Consider the following 18127-nt stretch of genomic DNA (forward strand, 5'->3'; position numbering starts at 1 on the left):
ATGCTCGCCCAACACTACTCGTAATACATTCCCTTTAAGAATAAAACTGGTTGAAATATATCCTTCAACAGGTTGTGTGGGATTAAATGAAGGGCCAGAATTCCTTCTGGAAACAGCACTATTGTTGTCTATGAACTATATCTGTACATGAGTGGTGCTGTTTACGGAAGAAAATAATTCTATTTTTTTCTAATATTGTACAACCACTTGAGAAATAGTGCAGAATTTTATAATTATTCCATTCAACATCATCATGTTTTAGATAATAAATGACTTGTGACTGTTGTCCTGGCAGAGGCACCCTCATTGTGAGCACCATGTTCCACCATATATCATTAGATGCTATCACAAGAGGATAAATTCCTTAGGTGTCCGGTTGCTACATGCATGTTAAATGAATGAGCTCTTGGAAGATATCCAGAATCGAAACTGTGAAAAATACAAGGGCACGTTAACCTGAAGAGCCCTTCCAAGTCCCTTTCCTCTTCTCATGTTTACCTACATTGTAATGAAGAGGATTTGGGTTTAGGGGCACATATGTTTGACTTTTGATGACAAACCCCTATCATGATAGTTGGCCTCCTCAGGCAGATAATATGTTGATTGAGATGCAAAATTATTTTATCGCTGACAGCTCCACAAATTAAATATGCATGATGAGTGTTAGAGAAATCTTCTGATGTGCACACAAGCCTCAGGTCTAGCAGTGCCAGATGGCACATATGAGCAAAGTTCTGTTCATAGAAATTTAATGAGGCTCTATCTTGTCCGAGTCATGGTGAGCGCTGTCCTGTGAATGCCCAATTATAACTGCAACTATCTGCTCTGATGGTCGCTGTTTGATGACTATAACCAAACAATCTGACGAGATTATTAGTCACTGAAAAAATAATGTATTAATTGCCTTTTATGTGTGTTACTCTTTTATGTAGCATTATATATGCAGAATTCATTATTCCCAGCTGCAAGCCAAGGACTCAGAGAGATGAAATGTTGGCAAAGATGCATATTTAATTGCTATGTATACCTGAGAACACAGTGAAAGAAATGTAAAGGAAATCTCCATGCCCTTTACAATGTGTCCATGGGGTACAAGGCAAAAAAAGAAACAAACTTCGGCTTGTCAGTGTGAATTTTTTGTTGGCTCAATGTGAATTTATACAGTAATTCAATAGTAACCAATTATGCTTGGTAAAGAAGAATAGGTAGCAAATACAGGTAAATATTCCCTTTATATACATTTCACTAGAAGAGCCATCTGCTACTAAGCTCTACAAAGAAGGGAATAAACCTGCAATTATTGCATAGTTTAATATGAAGTGCCTCCAATGTATAAACCTGCCTATGCCATACAACGGGTCACCAAAAGAAAATCCTTCCAGTCATTTTCAGAAATGCAGTACATTATATCAGACCAATTTAACACATGACTGGTGTCCTAATAACCATATACCTACTCTTATGGCTACTGTGAAATTAAAATGTATATATTCTACTTTATTCTTTACCTATTAACAGGCCTAATTAACCCATTCGCTACCAGCGCCGTACATATATGGTGCTGGAGCGATAGGCAAACATGGACGGCAGGTCTCTGCTGTTACAAAAAGCAGAGATCCGTGGTTAATTACGGTGACCAGCAATAATACTGAGCGTGGTAATTAAAGTCTTTAGATGCCGTGATCAAGTGAGATCACGGCATCTAAAGGGTCAAAAACCCAGATGCTCGCGCTTCCAGGCTTGATACCGGCATCCTCTGTGGCCAATGAGGATACCGATAATTGATTTAAATGCGCTCAGCCTCGCTGAAGAGGCTGAGGGCATTCATGCTGCAATTCTTATTTTGGCGACCAGGTGGCAGGCAACACAAGAAATGATCAATAATCAGTAATAAATGCATTTTAAAAATCCCTGATCGTTCAAAATTAAAAAAAATTGATTTTGTACGCCGACATACAAGCTTTAAAATCATCACAAAAAAGTTTAAAAAAATAAAAAAATATATAAAAAATAAATAATATATAAAAGTTAAAAGTTTAAATCGCCCCCCTTTCCATATAATAAAAAAAAAAAAAACTAAATAACAAAAAATAAAAACATCATGGGTATCACCGTGACAGAAAACGCTATTAAAATATAAAAATATGTTTCCAATACGGCAAATGGAATAACGGAAAAAGGGTCAAAATGGCCACATCTGCCATTTTTTCATTGCTTCTTCAATTTTTTTAAATAAAATGTGATCAAACTCACACACACTCCAAAATGGTATCAATGAAAACTACAGATTGTCCCGGAAAAAAAATGAGCCTATAGTACCAAATCCCTTCTCTCCCTCTCCCCCCCTCCCTCCCTCTCCCTCCCCCTCCCCTCTCCCTCCCTCCCAGATCTGTGGCACAGCTAGAGTCCATGTCAACGGTCATGAATCGGAAGAGTCTTATTTGGTCACATCGTATTTAGAATTTTAACTTTTTTTTAACAAATGTGTGTCACGGATGGTGTACAGGAAACAAGACAATACCATATAAACAATGTCTCTCTGGATCCACAACTAAGGAACAAAGGGAGACCCCTGCAATAGACCTGCCGCTCTCCCTCACTGCTCAGCCTATGCGAACACCCCAAAGGTGGATGGCCGCATATCCACGTTCCTCGGCTATCTATTACCTGAAGACCCTACAATAGTGAAGGGACACGACCACCGGCTCCCTACACTGACACGGAGGGAGTCAGGGTCACCTGGATCCAGAAAAGACAAAATCATAAATACATAAACAGCACTTATCTTGCAGACGAATGACGACTGACGACTGGGAACAGGAAACTGGGAACTGGGAACAGCATGCACACACACTCCAGGAAGTTGTATCAGCCGCACACTACTGCATTATGGGGAGGAACTTAAAGGGTAGCGATCAGTCTAACTGCATGACAGCTGAGATAGACTAACGAGATGAGAAACTAAACCAAAACAAAGAAATTCAAGGAGGAGGATCTGAGAAGCTCCTGTGAGCGCTTCTCAGCTGTCTGGCTGTGACAATGTGATGTCACTTTGCTGGAGATAACAGAGTACTCGGCTATCTCTCACAGTCCCACACAGATGAACACAGCAGTGGCATACATGCTCATTCACTGCTCCATTTTTATGAGGAGATATGGGGCCCCAACTCTCTGGATCAGTGGGGTTTCCGGTGGATCAACCTTCACTGGCCACTTATCTCCTGTGGATTTTGCGGAACGGGTGTGGACCCATTAATTTCAATGGGGCCGCAAAAGATTTGGATAGCACACCGTGTGCTGTCCGAAACCATGGTTCCGTTCCACGGAAAAGTTAGAACACGTCCTATTCTTGTTTCCATTATGGTTGCGGCCATGTGCGGTCCGCAAATTGCGGTTCGCAAATTGCGGAACGCACGTGGCCGTTATCCGTGTTTTGCGGATCTGCAAATTGTAACAGAAAATGGCTCCTGTAGTTTGGCGGTTAGGTTACTAAGCGCATTTTTTGGCAAATAATTGGAAAGTGCGGTGTAAAAATTTCCACTCAAAACATAGCCTATGACGTTCCCCGAGTCACAGGAGGCGGCTGTGCAAAATTTTGTGATTGTAAATGCGACGGTGTGGATTCCTTTAGCGGACATACATACCGGTACATACATTCATACACTCAGCTTTATATATTAGATCATTTTTTTTTAATTATGGGTTGGTATGGGTATAGCAAAAATGTATAATTCTGTAACAACTTTTCGACCCATATTTTTCATTCACTGTCTGTTATATCCCATTGACTAAATGTCACATGTGATGACATTGTACAACCGTATTGGCTTTCACAAGGCATACAAATCAGTAATGTTGTAGTTCCTCAAAGATCCTTCAAAACTCCAGTATGAAAAAGTAATAGGCAATATTAGGTAACTAATTATATGAACTGTTTCAAAAACTATTTTAAATAGACACTTTTCATTTATATATTGCCCCTATACTGTAGATTAAGAAAGTGCTTTAGTCATGCTGTGGTAGGTTAATAACATTCAGGGAATAAAAGTACAAAAATACAGGTTCCACCTTTTGGTGATGTTCACAACTTACCTACAAAACACCAGACAGCAAATCGGATCCACGTAATGGATGACAATTTTAGCATCAGATAAATGTTGACTAGCATTGCAAATGCAGGAACAAATGGGACACATGGTGCCATGTAAGGCAATTTTTTAGGGTTCTCCGGTTGTTGAAGTATAACAAAAACCAAAGCAATGATCAGCAGTACCATCAAAACGACCAACAGGACAGCCCACCACACGTGGTCATAAACATAATCTGCGCCAAATATTATAAAAGAGCAGAAGATGAATAGCAAGACAAAAAGAAGCATGACGCAGATGGTCACTGTGCGACCTGTGGCAAGTGTTGGCCGATCCATTTTTCCTGGTAAACCAAGCCGTATTCTCATGGTATAGTATCGTGGACCTATGAATTTCTTCAGCTTTAAAAGGTAGATGTTTTCAGACCCATCAGCCTCTATGCCTGATGTCATGTCTACTGTTCCATAGTTTGGATGGTTAACGTTGTAGTTGGATTTGTCAGATTTACCAATAAGCATTTCATTGTCTCCAAGAGACGGTAGATTCTTTGCTCCACAGGTGTTAGTGGCTGGACTACTGAATTCCTCTCCGTCACTCATAGGAGAACAAATTTCTTTCTCACAATCAGCAATGATTCCTTCTTTCTTCTTGGTATGTTCTTCAGAAAGAAATTTCACAAAACCATCAATGTCGCTTTCAGGCTGGTAGCGCAGTAACAAGACACAGACAGATACGAGGGTGTAGGCTAAAAGAGTTCCAATAGACATCATTTCTATTAGATCACGAAGACTAACCAGTAGAGACAGCAGGGCGGCAAGAAATCCAGAGACAATACAAGCCACAACGGGTGTCTCTGTGTAAGAGCTGACATGGGATAAAAACCTATAAATACAAGAAGGAACGTATATTATCACAATAGATTTATAAAGAGCAGACAAGCTTTGTTCTATGTAACATAGTTTGTAATGCTGATAAAAGACATAGGGGGGTCATACAGCTATACTAGGTGTATTTCAGTCACAGATTGTGGCGCAACGGCAAGTTGTGCTGCAATCTGTGATTTCTACCCGCACATGCCAGCTCTAAAATTGTGTTAGGGTAGGGGATGGGCCGGCAGGCCCGTCGCATTTACCATTTTCTATGCCTGTTTTAGGCGTAGAAAAAGGTCTAAATGTAAGACAGCTCTGAAGTTTCGGCAGATCCACCGCCAGTTTAGGAGTATATTAAGACCGACTTCTAAAACGCCAGTCTTAATAAATGTGACCCATAGATCCAACCAGTTCAGTCTATCATCCTGCAATATTGATCCAGGGGAGGAAGAAAACAGAAAAGCATCCCCTTTTATGTTGGTGTAGAAAGCTTCTTTCCTCTAGATGTAGAGGATGTCTACATCAGCTGTTTGAGAAGGCACGGTGCTCCTGTGAGTGCTGCAGGCTACCCACATCTTAGCCTGGACCAGTGATGCCACGTTCATCTGTCAGTAGTCTAGGTGCAGCTCAGTCCCATTCAAGTGAATGGGGCTGAGCTGCGATACCGAGGAAAGCCGCAATACAATGTATGAAGCTGTGCTTGGTAAGATGCAGAAAGGCTGAGGCACTCACAGGAGCACTGGAGCCTTCTCAAGCAGTTGATTGGTGGGGGTCCCATGTGTTGGACCACCATTGATCAGATACTGATGACCTATCCAGAGGACAGATCACCAGTTAGAAAAACCACTTTAAATGAAATAACCCTTTTATTACTTGAGCCATTTTCAATCCATTCAAGCACTACAATGTTTCTGTACATTGGTGCACAAACCTGTGCACAACATTTCATGTGTGGTCTGACTAGTGATTTGTAAGGTGGTAATACTAACCTGAATAACAACCCATCACCAGACATTGCGTAGATCACTCTGGGCATAGGAAACAAAGAACCAAACAAGCTAACACTGAGCCCAGCTACTGATCCAATGGCCACAATAAACTTAGCAACATAGAAGCCATGTGCTACGAACATCTCCATCAGTGGTGATTCTGTATCAATCATATTGTATGGGACCATTAGTGTTAAAATAACACTTACCTAGAAAGACAAAACAGCAATATGTTTGGAAAAGAATTACAGTGTATTAATGATCATGTAGAAGCATGCCAAATTTTGTAGCATCCCGTCTTCCATAACGGTCTGATAGAGAACGTAATGGGACAAAATATATGTAATGGAAGAATACTATTAACTGCACAGCGGGGGTTGTAAATGCAGTATTGCATAGTGGAAAATGACATGTTATTATCATGATACATAATCTGGGTAGAAATGTGTGTTAATATCTGTATAAACAGTGACTTGTTTTCTCATGTTTGAAGAAAATCCCATCTCTAAATATGTTCAGCAGTGGATTATCTGACATGCAAAAAATGGCATTGAATTTTTTAGAAGATGAGGAAAATGTAGCATAAATGGTGGATTTCAATTAATCGGAACCAATTGTTTTTAGCACCAAAGAATAAAATAAAGGTAATGATTATCTTTAACTATCATACGATTGTTTGCATCTCTATGTCTGACGTGAGTAGCAGCTGCTATGTGTGTGCATTTATGGAGAAAGTCAACTGGATCTATGGCATGTACAGGCCTTCAAGCAATGATATCTCACTGTGCACAGAATATATTTTACATTTTCATATACCCTTTATATATTACATCTGATAGTTATGGGTTGACATGGATACCACGACCACTTACAGATACATATGCTGTTAGACAGGTGATCAACGAAGCAGTTATAGCATATGGAATGGAAGTATTGGGACTCTTTGCCTCTTCCCCTGTAGTCGCTATGATGTCAAAGCCGATGAAAGCATAGAAACAGGTGGCTGCGCCTTTCAGGACCTACAGGATGTACAGAGAGAAAATAAGCAAATTATACACATTTTATTTAGGTTTAATTTCCATAATCTTTTCTCGTTATCCTATTCAATGGAAACTGATACAACAGCTTGAAAGGGTTCTCTGAGACTAGGAACCCAGGGTCAGGGGGCTGGGCTGGGCCAAAGTAAAAAAATAAAAAGACCCGTCACGAGTGCTGTGGGTCTAGCGCTGAACTCCCGTCTTCAAAGCTTCTGATTCTTGCCGAACAGAAAGTGTGACATGCCGCCTACATGCATGGCCAATCAACGGCCTCAGCGGCGTCCGATGCCGGTACAGCACATGACCACTGAGCTTCGTACCCCTTTAGCTACAGTAAAATATTATGGTGGAAACGGTGATAATGGCCTGAAAGAATCCAATAGATTCCTACTTCAGTTTTAAAGGATGTCTACATACATAACTTGTATTATTTGGGATGCCTGTGGCATTAGTAAGATCAATCAAAAACAGAGGAAGAAGTCTACTGGTGACGGTGAACACCATTGCATTTCGTGGCTTTACAGTAAAGATGGTCATATACCTCTGATCATTCACTGTGAATTTTAACCAAATTTGGTGGCCTGCACTGATCATATGATGGTCATCGTCAACTGTATACATATTTTAGGCAGATCTCACTACAACTGGTTAGCTCTTACTTGATATTTTTCATTTATAAGACTACTGTAACTAAAAGTACATCTTAAGGTATGCGTGATACCAGGGGTGCACCACCAGTGAGGCGAGGTGAGGCAATCGCCTCAGGCAGCACTAGGTAGAGACAAGAGGGGGGTAGCGGAAGGGCCATGGGCAATGAGCGCTTCCATTGTGGAAACGCTCATCTCTACATATTCAACTACATCGCTGTACTCAGGACAGCAATACAGTTGAATGCCGCGATGGGGCACAAGAGCGATGTCTCCCTGGCCCACCATTTCCTCTAATATTAGTCCTAGTTCTTGTAGCCTATCTGAGGCCGGTGTCATTATTATCACGCTGCCTGAGCCGGGCTGCATAGAGCTCAGGGCACAGACTAGAAGAGGTCTGTGTCTTGCACTGCATCGCTGACAGCAGAATGAAAGTAAGTATTTGAGGTAATTATTTTTATTTGGCAGCATGCTGTTGGGACACAATGAGGTGGGGGTCATTATTTTGTAACTGGAGAAAGCATTATGGAGACAGCTGTAAAAAGGAGCATGTTTGTACTGGCACACATTATAAGACATCCGTTCTACTGGGGGCACTAAAAGGGGGAGTTTTTGTACTGACACTCATTATAAGGGAGCATTTTTCTTATTGGCACATAAGGGGGCATTTCATGCACTTTATGTGGGACAATTTTTGTACTGGCACACATTCTAAGGTGGCCACTATCGGGACATTTGTTCTACAGGGGGCATTATAAGGGAGTATTTTTGTACTGCCACACATTATAAGGGAGCATTTTGGTACTAGCACAAATTGCAAGGGGGATTTATTTTACTAGCAAACATCATAAGTGGTCATTTTTTTAAATAAGGGTGTATTTTTTGTACAGTCACACATTGTAAGGAGAATCATGACTAATGGGGCACTATGGGGGAATTATTACTTCTGGGGGCAAAATGAGGGACATTATTACTATCACTATTATTGGGTGTACTGTTACCACATAGTGCACTCTGACAGAGAATTATTACTATTGGTGAGACTTTTGGGAGGACTGTTAAATTGGGAGGCACTCTAGAGCAGTATCAGCTTAGCACAATTATTTTTGGAGGACATTATGTCTATGTACTATAAGTTTCAGGGACACTATTTGCTGGGCACAGTTATTTTTAGGGCTCTGTGTGCCAGTAATTATTGAAGGGGAACTATCTGGTGGTAATAGTAATTACTGGGGGATTATCTGTTTCTGTAGTAAAGCATGGGGAAGCACAGCGGGCACAGTATTAGAGGTGGCAGGATGGGGTGATCAAAAGGTGGGGAGGAGGATGGAGTAGTAGGAAACTTAGATGTCTGTTTGTCAAACTTTGTAGAGACAAGGGGGTTGCAGCTTCTGTTTTCGCCTCAGGAAGCAGAAAGGCTTTGTGCACCCCTGCTTGATACCAGCTGAGCCTGACAGCAAACTGGCCACTCTCACCGGTATGCAACTTTATTCCTGTATAGATAGACCATCTGAAATATATGTATTTATTTCCTATTCCTATATATGTATTGTGTTTTAAGGTGCCAGTTGAACATTAATTAGGATCACACCTTATGCTTGCCATTGATTGCCCCTGGGGCTGGTACAGAGCGGTTTTTGGTGCCGCGATTCAGTTGAAATAGCAATAGTATGTGTATGTTTGTATTCTGTCCCAGAGCCCCAAATTGTGTTGTTTTCCAAGACTTTTTAATAACCCTGCTTTGAACTAATCTCATCCTGTGGACCGAATGCATTAATAATTTTGCACCTACATGTCTGTATGCCAGCAGCCAAAGTAAGCAGACCACTTTCTTCCAGTGTTTATGAAATGTTAATGTTACAGAAGCAATATATATAATATCGCTATTGCTATTATTACATTTTTCAATGAAAACTCCAAGCAAAGTATAATTTATTTTTAAATTTGTGTCAATTAACATATTCATAATCCTTTTCTTGTCCCCTACAATATTGGGGTAATAGATACCAAACTTATTGTGGGTACTGATGCTACGCAATTCAGGGACAGTGGCAGTTCTTGCCAAAACTCTCCTCCTCCATAGGGCCATGCAGGCATTGGATGTAGATGCAGGACACTGATGTCACCATTGCCAACCCCTATCCCACACCTCCTATTTTGTATGCCTTTGGAAAACATTAGTTCTCTTACAACTGACTCTTCCAGGTGTTTTCCTTGTTCTGTTCTCAGTATTAAGAGTTATATACAGTGCCTTGCAAAAGTATTCACCCCCCTTGACTTTTTTCGGATTTTGTTACATTATAGCCTTAAGTTCAAAGTTTTGTTAATCTGAATTTTATGCGATGGATCAGAAGACAATAGTCTAAGTTGGTGAAGTGAAATGAGAAAAATATATAAATAAAACTATTGTTTAGAAATAGAAAATTGGCATGTGAATATGTATTCACCCCCTTTCTTAGGAAACCCATAAAAAGCTCTGGTGCAACCAATTGCTTTCAGAAGTCACATAATTAGTGAATTGATGTCGACCTGTGTGCAATCTAAGTGTCACATGATCTGTCATTACATATACACACCTTTTTTGAAAGGCCCCAGAGGCTGCAACACCTAAGCAAGAGGCATCACTAACCAAACACTGCCATGAAGACCAAGGAACTCTCCAAACAAGTAAGGAACAATATTGTTGACAAGTACAAGTCAGGGTTAGGTTATAAAAAAATATCCAAATCTTTGATGATCCCCAGGAGCACCATCAAATCTATCATAACCAAATGGAAAGAACATGGCACAAAAGCAAACCTGCCAAGAGACGGCCGCCCACCAAAACTCACGGACCGGGCAAGGAGGCATTAATCAGAGAGGTAGCACAGAGACCTAAGGAAACCCTGGAGGAGCTGCAGAGTTCCACAACAGAGACTGGAGTATCTGTACATAGGACGACAATAAGCCGTACACTCCATAGAGTTGGGCTTTATGGCAGAGTGGCCAGAAGAAAGCCATTACAAAAAACAAAAAGGCACGTTGTGAGTTTGTGAAAAGGCATGTGGGAGACTCCCAAAATGTATGGAGGAAGGTGCTCTGGTCTGATGAGACTAAAATTGAACTTTTCGGCCATCAAAAAAAACGCTATGTCTGGCGCAAACCCAACACATCACATCACCCAAAGAATAACATCTTCCTCCATACATTTTGCCGGGACTGAGAAACTTATCAGAGTTGAAGGAAAGATGGATGGTGCTAAATACAGGGATATTCTTGAGAAAAACCTGCACCACTCTGTGAGTGATTTGAGGCTAGGACGAAGGTTCACCTTCCAGCAGGACAATGACCCCAAACACACTGCTAAAGCAGCACTTAAGTGTTTAAGGGGAAACATGTAAATGTGTTGGAATGGCCTAGTCTAAGCCCAGATCTCAATCCAATAGAAAATTTGTGGTCAGACTTAAAGATTGCTGTTCACAAGCGCAAAACATCCAACTTGAAGGAGCTAGAGCAGTTTTGCAAGGAGGAATGGGCAAAAATCCCAGTGGTAAGATGTGGCATTGCTGCAAAAGGTGGCTCTACAAAGTATTTACTTTAGGGGGTGAATAGTTATGCACATATACTTTTTATGTTATTTTGTCCTATTTGTTGTTTGCTTCACAATAAATAAATAAAAACCTCTTCTAAATTGTGGACATGTTCTGTAAATTAAATGATGCAAATCCTCAAACAATTCATGTTAATTCCAGGTTGTGAGGCACCAAAATACAAAAGTCAAGGGGGGTGAATACTTTTGCAAGGCACTGTATATGTACTGTTTCTTTGGTGCTCTCATATAATTACATGTTTTGGACAGTTACAGTAGTTTGGATCTTCATTGCTGATGTAAACCCTATAACAGAACTGCTGTAAGATGACACCTTCGCTATTGACTTATAACAGAGATCAGTACTGAAAACTACATATGATCAGGTGGTCAGATCACATTTACATTGTTTCCTTCTTTACCCTTTTGTGCTTTTGTATGGCGATGCATAAGTAACAAGAAAAGTCACCTACCCCTGACCATCCATAGGGTAGAAAGTTCCCTTCTGACCAGTTTTTTCCATTCACAAAGAAAAGGCCAGCAATCATTATAAAGACCCACACGGCCAGGTTAATTACATTTAGTACATTATTAAATCCAACTGAGTTCTTTACTCCAAGGGCAACAATTATTGTTACAATAACTGCAATGATTAGAGCAAGAAAATCTGGATAGGATTCTTCACCTTTGCCTGAAATAAAACAATAATCAAAAGTCAAATATTACAATGGGAACATAATGTACAATCTTAGAATATATGGCAAACTAATGACAAAAAGAAAAAAAAAAGATGCCCTGCAGACTGCTGTATACGCATTTGATCAGATGGTGAAGAATGGCTACGCCAGAGGAGAACGTCTGATTATGAGTCACAAGAGTGAGTAATACGTTGGTGATTCAGGCAGATAGTCGTCTTTTTTTCTGCAGCGCATGGATCATCTTCTGTACTATAATGTGCACATTTCTACACACAGACTTTGCTGTAGGATAATGCATGTGTTCATTTTGTCAGCTTCTATGATATGCTTTTATTGCATTCATCCACTATTATGTCACAGGTGACACCAATGACATAGTGGGAGGCTGAGAGGCTTGGAGATGCTGTGAATACTAATCAGACAGGCAAAGGCAATGAATGATATGAAAATTTTAAGTCATTTATACTAAAACATGACATTTTAGAAACAATATACAGGTTCTGCATGAAGACCGGCAGTGACGAAAGTATGCTATAACCCACAGCAGCACAGTTATTGCATATGGGAATCCTCTGCTACGGTCATTGGTTGAAATCCATCCTTTAGTATCGGTAGCATGCAATGGTAATCTTCTGTTCCTCTAATCTGAAACAATACAGTGGCTGTTTACTTACAGCTATATTGTCCAGCAGTGGTTCTCAACCTGTGGTATGTGTCTCTAGTCGGTAATCGCAATGTCCTCATGCTGTCCTTTTGCTGTATGGCACAGTGTATGAACATAACCTTGCGTGTTCTTTTGACATCAATTAAAGGGAGTCTATCAGAAGTGTTGATCATGCAAAACTGCTGACAGAGCAGGGGCTAGTGCAGTGTAAATATGAACTTTTTTTCTGCCAGGTTCTGCACTTGCACTGGGGGTCACTGTGAAGGGCTCTCGGCATTAAGCCGATTTACAGCCCCTCCCAATACAGTACAACCACTACACGTGTCATTCAGAGCAGAGGGGACGGGTTGTGAAGCAGCTCAATACAGAGACCAGTGCAGGTGCAGAACCGGGCAGAAAAAAAGTTCATATTTACATTGCTCCTATTCAAAAGTTCCTATTTACACTGCACCAGCTCTAGGCACTTGCACGGGAGCAGAATCTGGCAGAATAAAACTTAATATACACAATACTCCTAATGATAAAGATCCACAATCCCCAGCCCCTACCTAGTGCTATCAGCAGTTTTACATGGATGAGACTCATTTGTAAAGACACCTGTACCTCATTGCCATAGATGTATAGATATTATAAATTGGAATATACAGTACTGGTCAACTTATCTGCACATATACAGCTAGCATTTGTGAATGATGCATTTGGAACAATTATGGCAGAACATCATCAAGTCAGAGACAGTATCTGATTAATTAAATAGATATTCAATGATGTTTCTTTCTGGTCAGTGTTTAGTCCCTTCCTGACTGCCTCACATAAATTTACGTCGGTGGTCAGGTATTTAAAAATGGCAGTGGGCACCTGGGGCTATTGTATTGGATCGACAATAATGGCGATCAATCACATTTAACCCCTAAGATGCCGTGGTCAAATGAGACCACAACATCTGGGAGGTAAAAAAATGAGAGGGCACACTCCCAGCCATGCATCGGCTTTCCCTAGCGAGGATTCGGGGGGCTAGGTGGTGTGTGTGGCAGCCTCGGTCCTCCTGAATGATCCGAGGCTGCCTCACATAAGTTCCTATGTAAAGCCTGCCTGTAAAATTCTTATATACTCTAATGCTAATGCATTGAGGTCAATGAGAGAAGCAATCTAATGATTGTTTGTTAAAGCTCCCTAGGGGAACAATTAAAAAGTGTAAAAATAAAAAATATCTATCTATTTAAATTTATATAAATATAAATTTTGCCAAAATGAAAAATACATAAACAATTTAGAAAAATAACCATGAAGGGCATCACCACGTGCAAAACGCTCATACTATTTAAATATTAAAATTGTTTATTCCATACAGCAAACGGTGAAATGGAAAAAGAAAAGTCTAAATGGCCGATTCACCGTTTTTGGTCGCTTCACCTCTCACAAAAAAATTTATAAAAAAGTGATCAAAAAGCCATACACAAACCAAAATGGTATCAATGAAAAGTACAGATTGAAAAGTACAGTCTCTTCAGAGAGAAACAGCCTATTAGAAATAATGACTGGCATCCCCGATCGCTGCACGGGGATACCGGTCTTAAGCCGGTAGTGCGTGCTTCTAGGTTTTTCACTCTTTAGATTCCGTAATCATACTTGAACACGGCATCTAAAGGCTGTAATATTTCAGTGCAGCTCTGTTTTCCAGAGGCAGTAGGAACATACAAATAACTGATCTGGACCCCGTATCTGCAGTACTACTTATGTCTTACTGTAGATAATGGTCCTAAATCTGGGTGACAGATTCCCTTTAAAGAATATTCACAATGTATAGACAATACCTTTGTTTTATCTTGGATAATTATAGTATATATTGTGACACAGTGAGGGGAATGGTCTGGGAAAACAGGTATTTTCCTCCCAGAGTGTGCTGCTGGGCTGATTTGCAGCCAGGTGGGGTCAAATACCAGACTGGATTTAATTGCCGTTCCGGGTTTTTGGCAGCACCTGGCTTTCCTTAAATAGGCAGCTGGGCTCAGCAGCAGGATCTCTGTGTTGGGATCTGAGGCTTGGTGCCAGGTTGGAGGGATGAGACCCATGGGCCGATAAAAACAGGCCCCCTAAAGCCTGCCGTGGACTGCTGGAGGCAGAACTGACATCAAGCTGACTTGTCTTATATGAACTTTCCAATTTGTGTCAAGTAACACCAAGATGTACTTTCCATTGTGTGTAAAGTAAACACCAAGACTGCAAAGTAACGCATTGTTTTGTGCATTTTCCTCAAGTGTAAATAAAACACTGAAGTTTTGCGTTAAGAACTTGTCTTTTGCCTCTGTACTGCGTCCGCTTACCCTATCTACCAGAGCGAAACCCCACTATATATATATACAGTGTATATATATATATATATATATATACAGTACAGACCAAAAGTTTGGACACACCTTCTCATTCAAAGAGTTTTCTTTATTTTCATGACTATGAAGGCATCAAAACTATGAATTAACACATGTGGAATTATATACATAACAAACAAGTGTGAAACAATTGAAAATATGTAATATTCTAGGTTCTTCAAAGTAGCCACCTTTTGCTTTGATTACTGCTTTGCACACTCTTGGCATTTTCTTGATGAGCTTCAAGAGGTAGTCCCCTGAAATGGTCTTCCAACAGTCTTGAAGGAGTTCCCAGAGATGCTTAGCACTTGTTGGCCCTTTTGCCTTCACTCTGCGGTCCAGCTCACCCCAAACCATCTCGATTGGGTTCAGGTCCGGTGACTGTGGAGGCCAGTTCATCTGGCGCAGCACCGAATTTTTCGGCTGACTGACTGACCTTCATTTCTTAAAGTAATGATGGCCACTCGTTTTTCTTTACTTAGCTGCTTTTTTCTTGCCATAATACAAATTCTAACAGTCTATTCAGTAGAACTATCAGCTGTGTATCCACCTGACTTCTCCTCAACGCCACTGATGGTCCCAACCCCATTTATAAGGCAAGAAATCCCACTTATTAAACCTGACAGGGCACACCTGTGAAGTGAAAACCATTTCAGGGGTCTACCTCTTGAAGCTCATCAAGAGAATGCCAAGAGTGTGCAAAGCAGTAATCAAAGCAAAAGGTGGCTACTTTGAAGAACCTAGAATATGACATATTTTCAGTTGTTTCACACTTGTTTGTTATGTATATAATTCCACATGTGTTAATTCATAGTTTTGATGCCTTCAGTGTGAATCTACAATTTTCATAGTCATGAAAATAAAGAAAACTCTTTGAATGAGAAGGTGTGTCCAAACTTTTGGTCTGTACTGTATATATTTCACCATTTACAGAAATAGAATGAAAATTAACCATCACCAATTCAAAATAATGAGCTATATTTGACCTGCAACACTCAAGCAAATATTATGCCAGACAGTTTCTTTAACATACAGTCAGGTCCATAAATATTGGGAAATCGACACAATTCTAACATTTTTGGCTCTATACATCACCACAATGGATTTGAAATGAAACGAACACGCAGACTGTCAGCTTTAATTTGAGGGTATTTTCATCCAAATCAGGTGAACGGTGTAGGAATTACAACAGTTTGCATATGTGCCTCCCAAATGCATGCTCAATCGGATTCAGGTCAGGTGATTGACTTGGCCATTGCATAACATTCCACTTCTTTCCCTTAAAAAACTCTTTGGTTGCTTTTGCAGTATGCTTTGGGTCATTGTCCATCTGCACTGTGAAGTGCTGTCCAATGAGTTCTGAAGCATTTGGCTGAATATGAGCCGATAATATTGCCCGAAACACTTCAGAATTCATCCTGCTGCTTTTGTCAGCAGTCACATCATCAATAAATACAAGAGAACCAGTTCCATTGGCAGCCATACATGCCCACGCCATGACACTACCACCACCATGCTTCACTGATAAGGTGGTATGCTTAGGATCATGAGCAGTTCCTTTCCTTCTCCATACTCTTCTCTTCCCATCAATCTGGTACAAGTTGATCTTGGTCTCATCTGTCCATAGGATGTTGTTCCAGAACTGTGAAGGCTTTTTTAGATGTTGTTTGGCAAACTCTAATCTGGCCTTCCTGTTTTTGAGGCTCACCAATGGTTTACATCTTATGGTGAACCCTCTGTATTCATTCTGGTGAAATCTTCTCTTGATTGTTGACTTTGACACACATACACCTACCTCCTGGAGAGTGTTCTTGATCTGGCCAACTGTTGTGAAGGGTGTTTTCTTCACCAGGGAAAGAATTCTTCGGTCATCCACCACAGTTGTTTTCCTGTGGTCTTCCGGGTCTTTTGGTGTTGCTGAGCTCACCGGTGCGTTCCTTCTTTTTAAGAATGTTCCAAACAGTTGTTTTGGCCACGCGTAATGTTTTTGCTATCTCTCTGATGGGTTTGTTTTGTTTTTTTCAGTCTTCACTGATAGTGACAGCTCTTTGTATCTCATCTTGAGAGTTGACAGCAAAAGATTCCAAATGCAAATAGCACACTTGAAATGAACTTTTGACCTTTTATCTGCTCATTGTAATTTGGATAATGAGGGAATAACACACACCTGGCCATGGAACAGCTGAGAACCCAATTGTCCCATTACTTTTAGTCCCTTAACAAGTGGGAGGCACATATGCAAACTGTTGTAATTCCTACACCGTTCATCTGATTTGGATGTAAATACCCTCAAATTAAAGCTGACAGTCTGCAGTTAAAGCACATCTTGTTCGTTTAATTTCAAATCCATTGTGGTGGTGTATAGAGCTAAAAATGTTAGAATTGTGTCGATGTCCCAATATTTATGGACCTGACTGTAATAATGAGGACTGTTCCTAGACACTTGGCAATAGTCAAGTTTTATCATCAGAGCTGAATAATCCTTACCTAATCCATTTAATGTCCCCACACTCTCAATCATCCAGTGGCTGATAGTGTGATTGGCAAGGGAGTCAAACATGCTACTCAGGGCACTTGCTCCGGCTGCTGTACCAATGAGATATTCTAAGATTAAGTTCCATCCAATGAAGAATGCCACAAATTCACCAACAGTGACATAACTGTACGTGTAAGCAGATCCTGTTGTTTTGGGAACACGAACTCCAAATTCAGCATAACACACCCCTGTGTACATAAAAAGAGAGAATTATGGATTACATCAGAAAGTGTTTGTCAAACTGTGAGGCCACTCTCACCATTGAAGCATACCTCAGATGTTGGTAAGGTACGATTGGGGAATATATAATTTACTAGTCTTTTTATGGTTGCACCAATGTCCTGTTTGGCCACATATGCGACTCCTTTTGAGTTTATGTCAATGATCTACTGATGGGTGGTGAACCCAATAGAACTATTCCAGTAATGTCAATAAAATGTCAATTCTACAAACAGAATATACACACATAGTAAATTGTTTAACTGTGCTTTTTATATTTTTTTTCACCACTGGAGACACGCCATGGCTGAAAGTAGAACGGCAAAGAAGATTATTGAATTCATTCATCTGCTACATCACCCATGGCAATGCCACTTTAAATAAACCAGTTCAAGCCTGGACCATTTAACTCCCTTCCTGACCAGGCCTCGTTGAAAGCCATA

The 18127-nt window shown here is 40.5% G+C and overlaps 1 protein-coding gene across 1 annotated transcript in view; it reads right to left on the reverse strand.

Annotated features, from left to right (window-relative positions):
- Nucleotides 1-18127, reverse strand: part of SLC7A14 (solute carrier family 7 member 14) — a 158374-nt gene that overhangs the window by 10929 nt on the left and 129318 nt on the right. The window contains exons 3-7 of the mRNA XM_040428220.1: nt 17417-17653; nt 11672-11889; nt 6819-6965; nt 5947-6155; nt 4093-4970 (exon numbers count right to left, since the gene is read on the reverse strand). Coding sequence (XP_040284154.1) covers nt 4093-4970; nt 5947-6155; nt 6819-6965; nt 11672-11889; nt 17417-17653 — 1689 coding nt within the window. The remainder of the gene's footprint in view (nt 1-4092; nt 4971-5946; nt 6156-6818; nt 6966-11671; nt 11890-17416; nt 17654-18127) is intronic.

Source organism: Bufo bufo, chromosome 4, assembly GCF_905171765.1.
Source record: "Bufo bufo chromosome 4, aBufBuf1.1, whole genome shotgun sequence".
Classification (NCBI taxonomy): domain Eukaryota; kingdom Metazoa; phylum Chordata; class Amphibia; order Anura; family Bufonidae; genus Bufo; species Bufo bufo.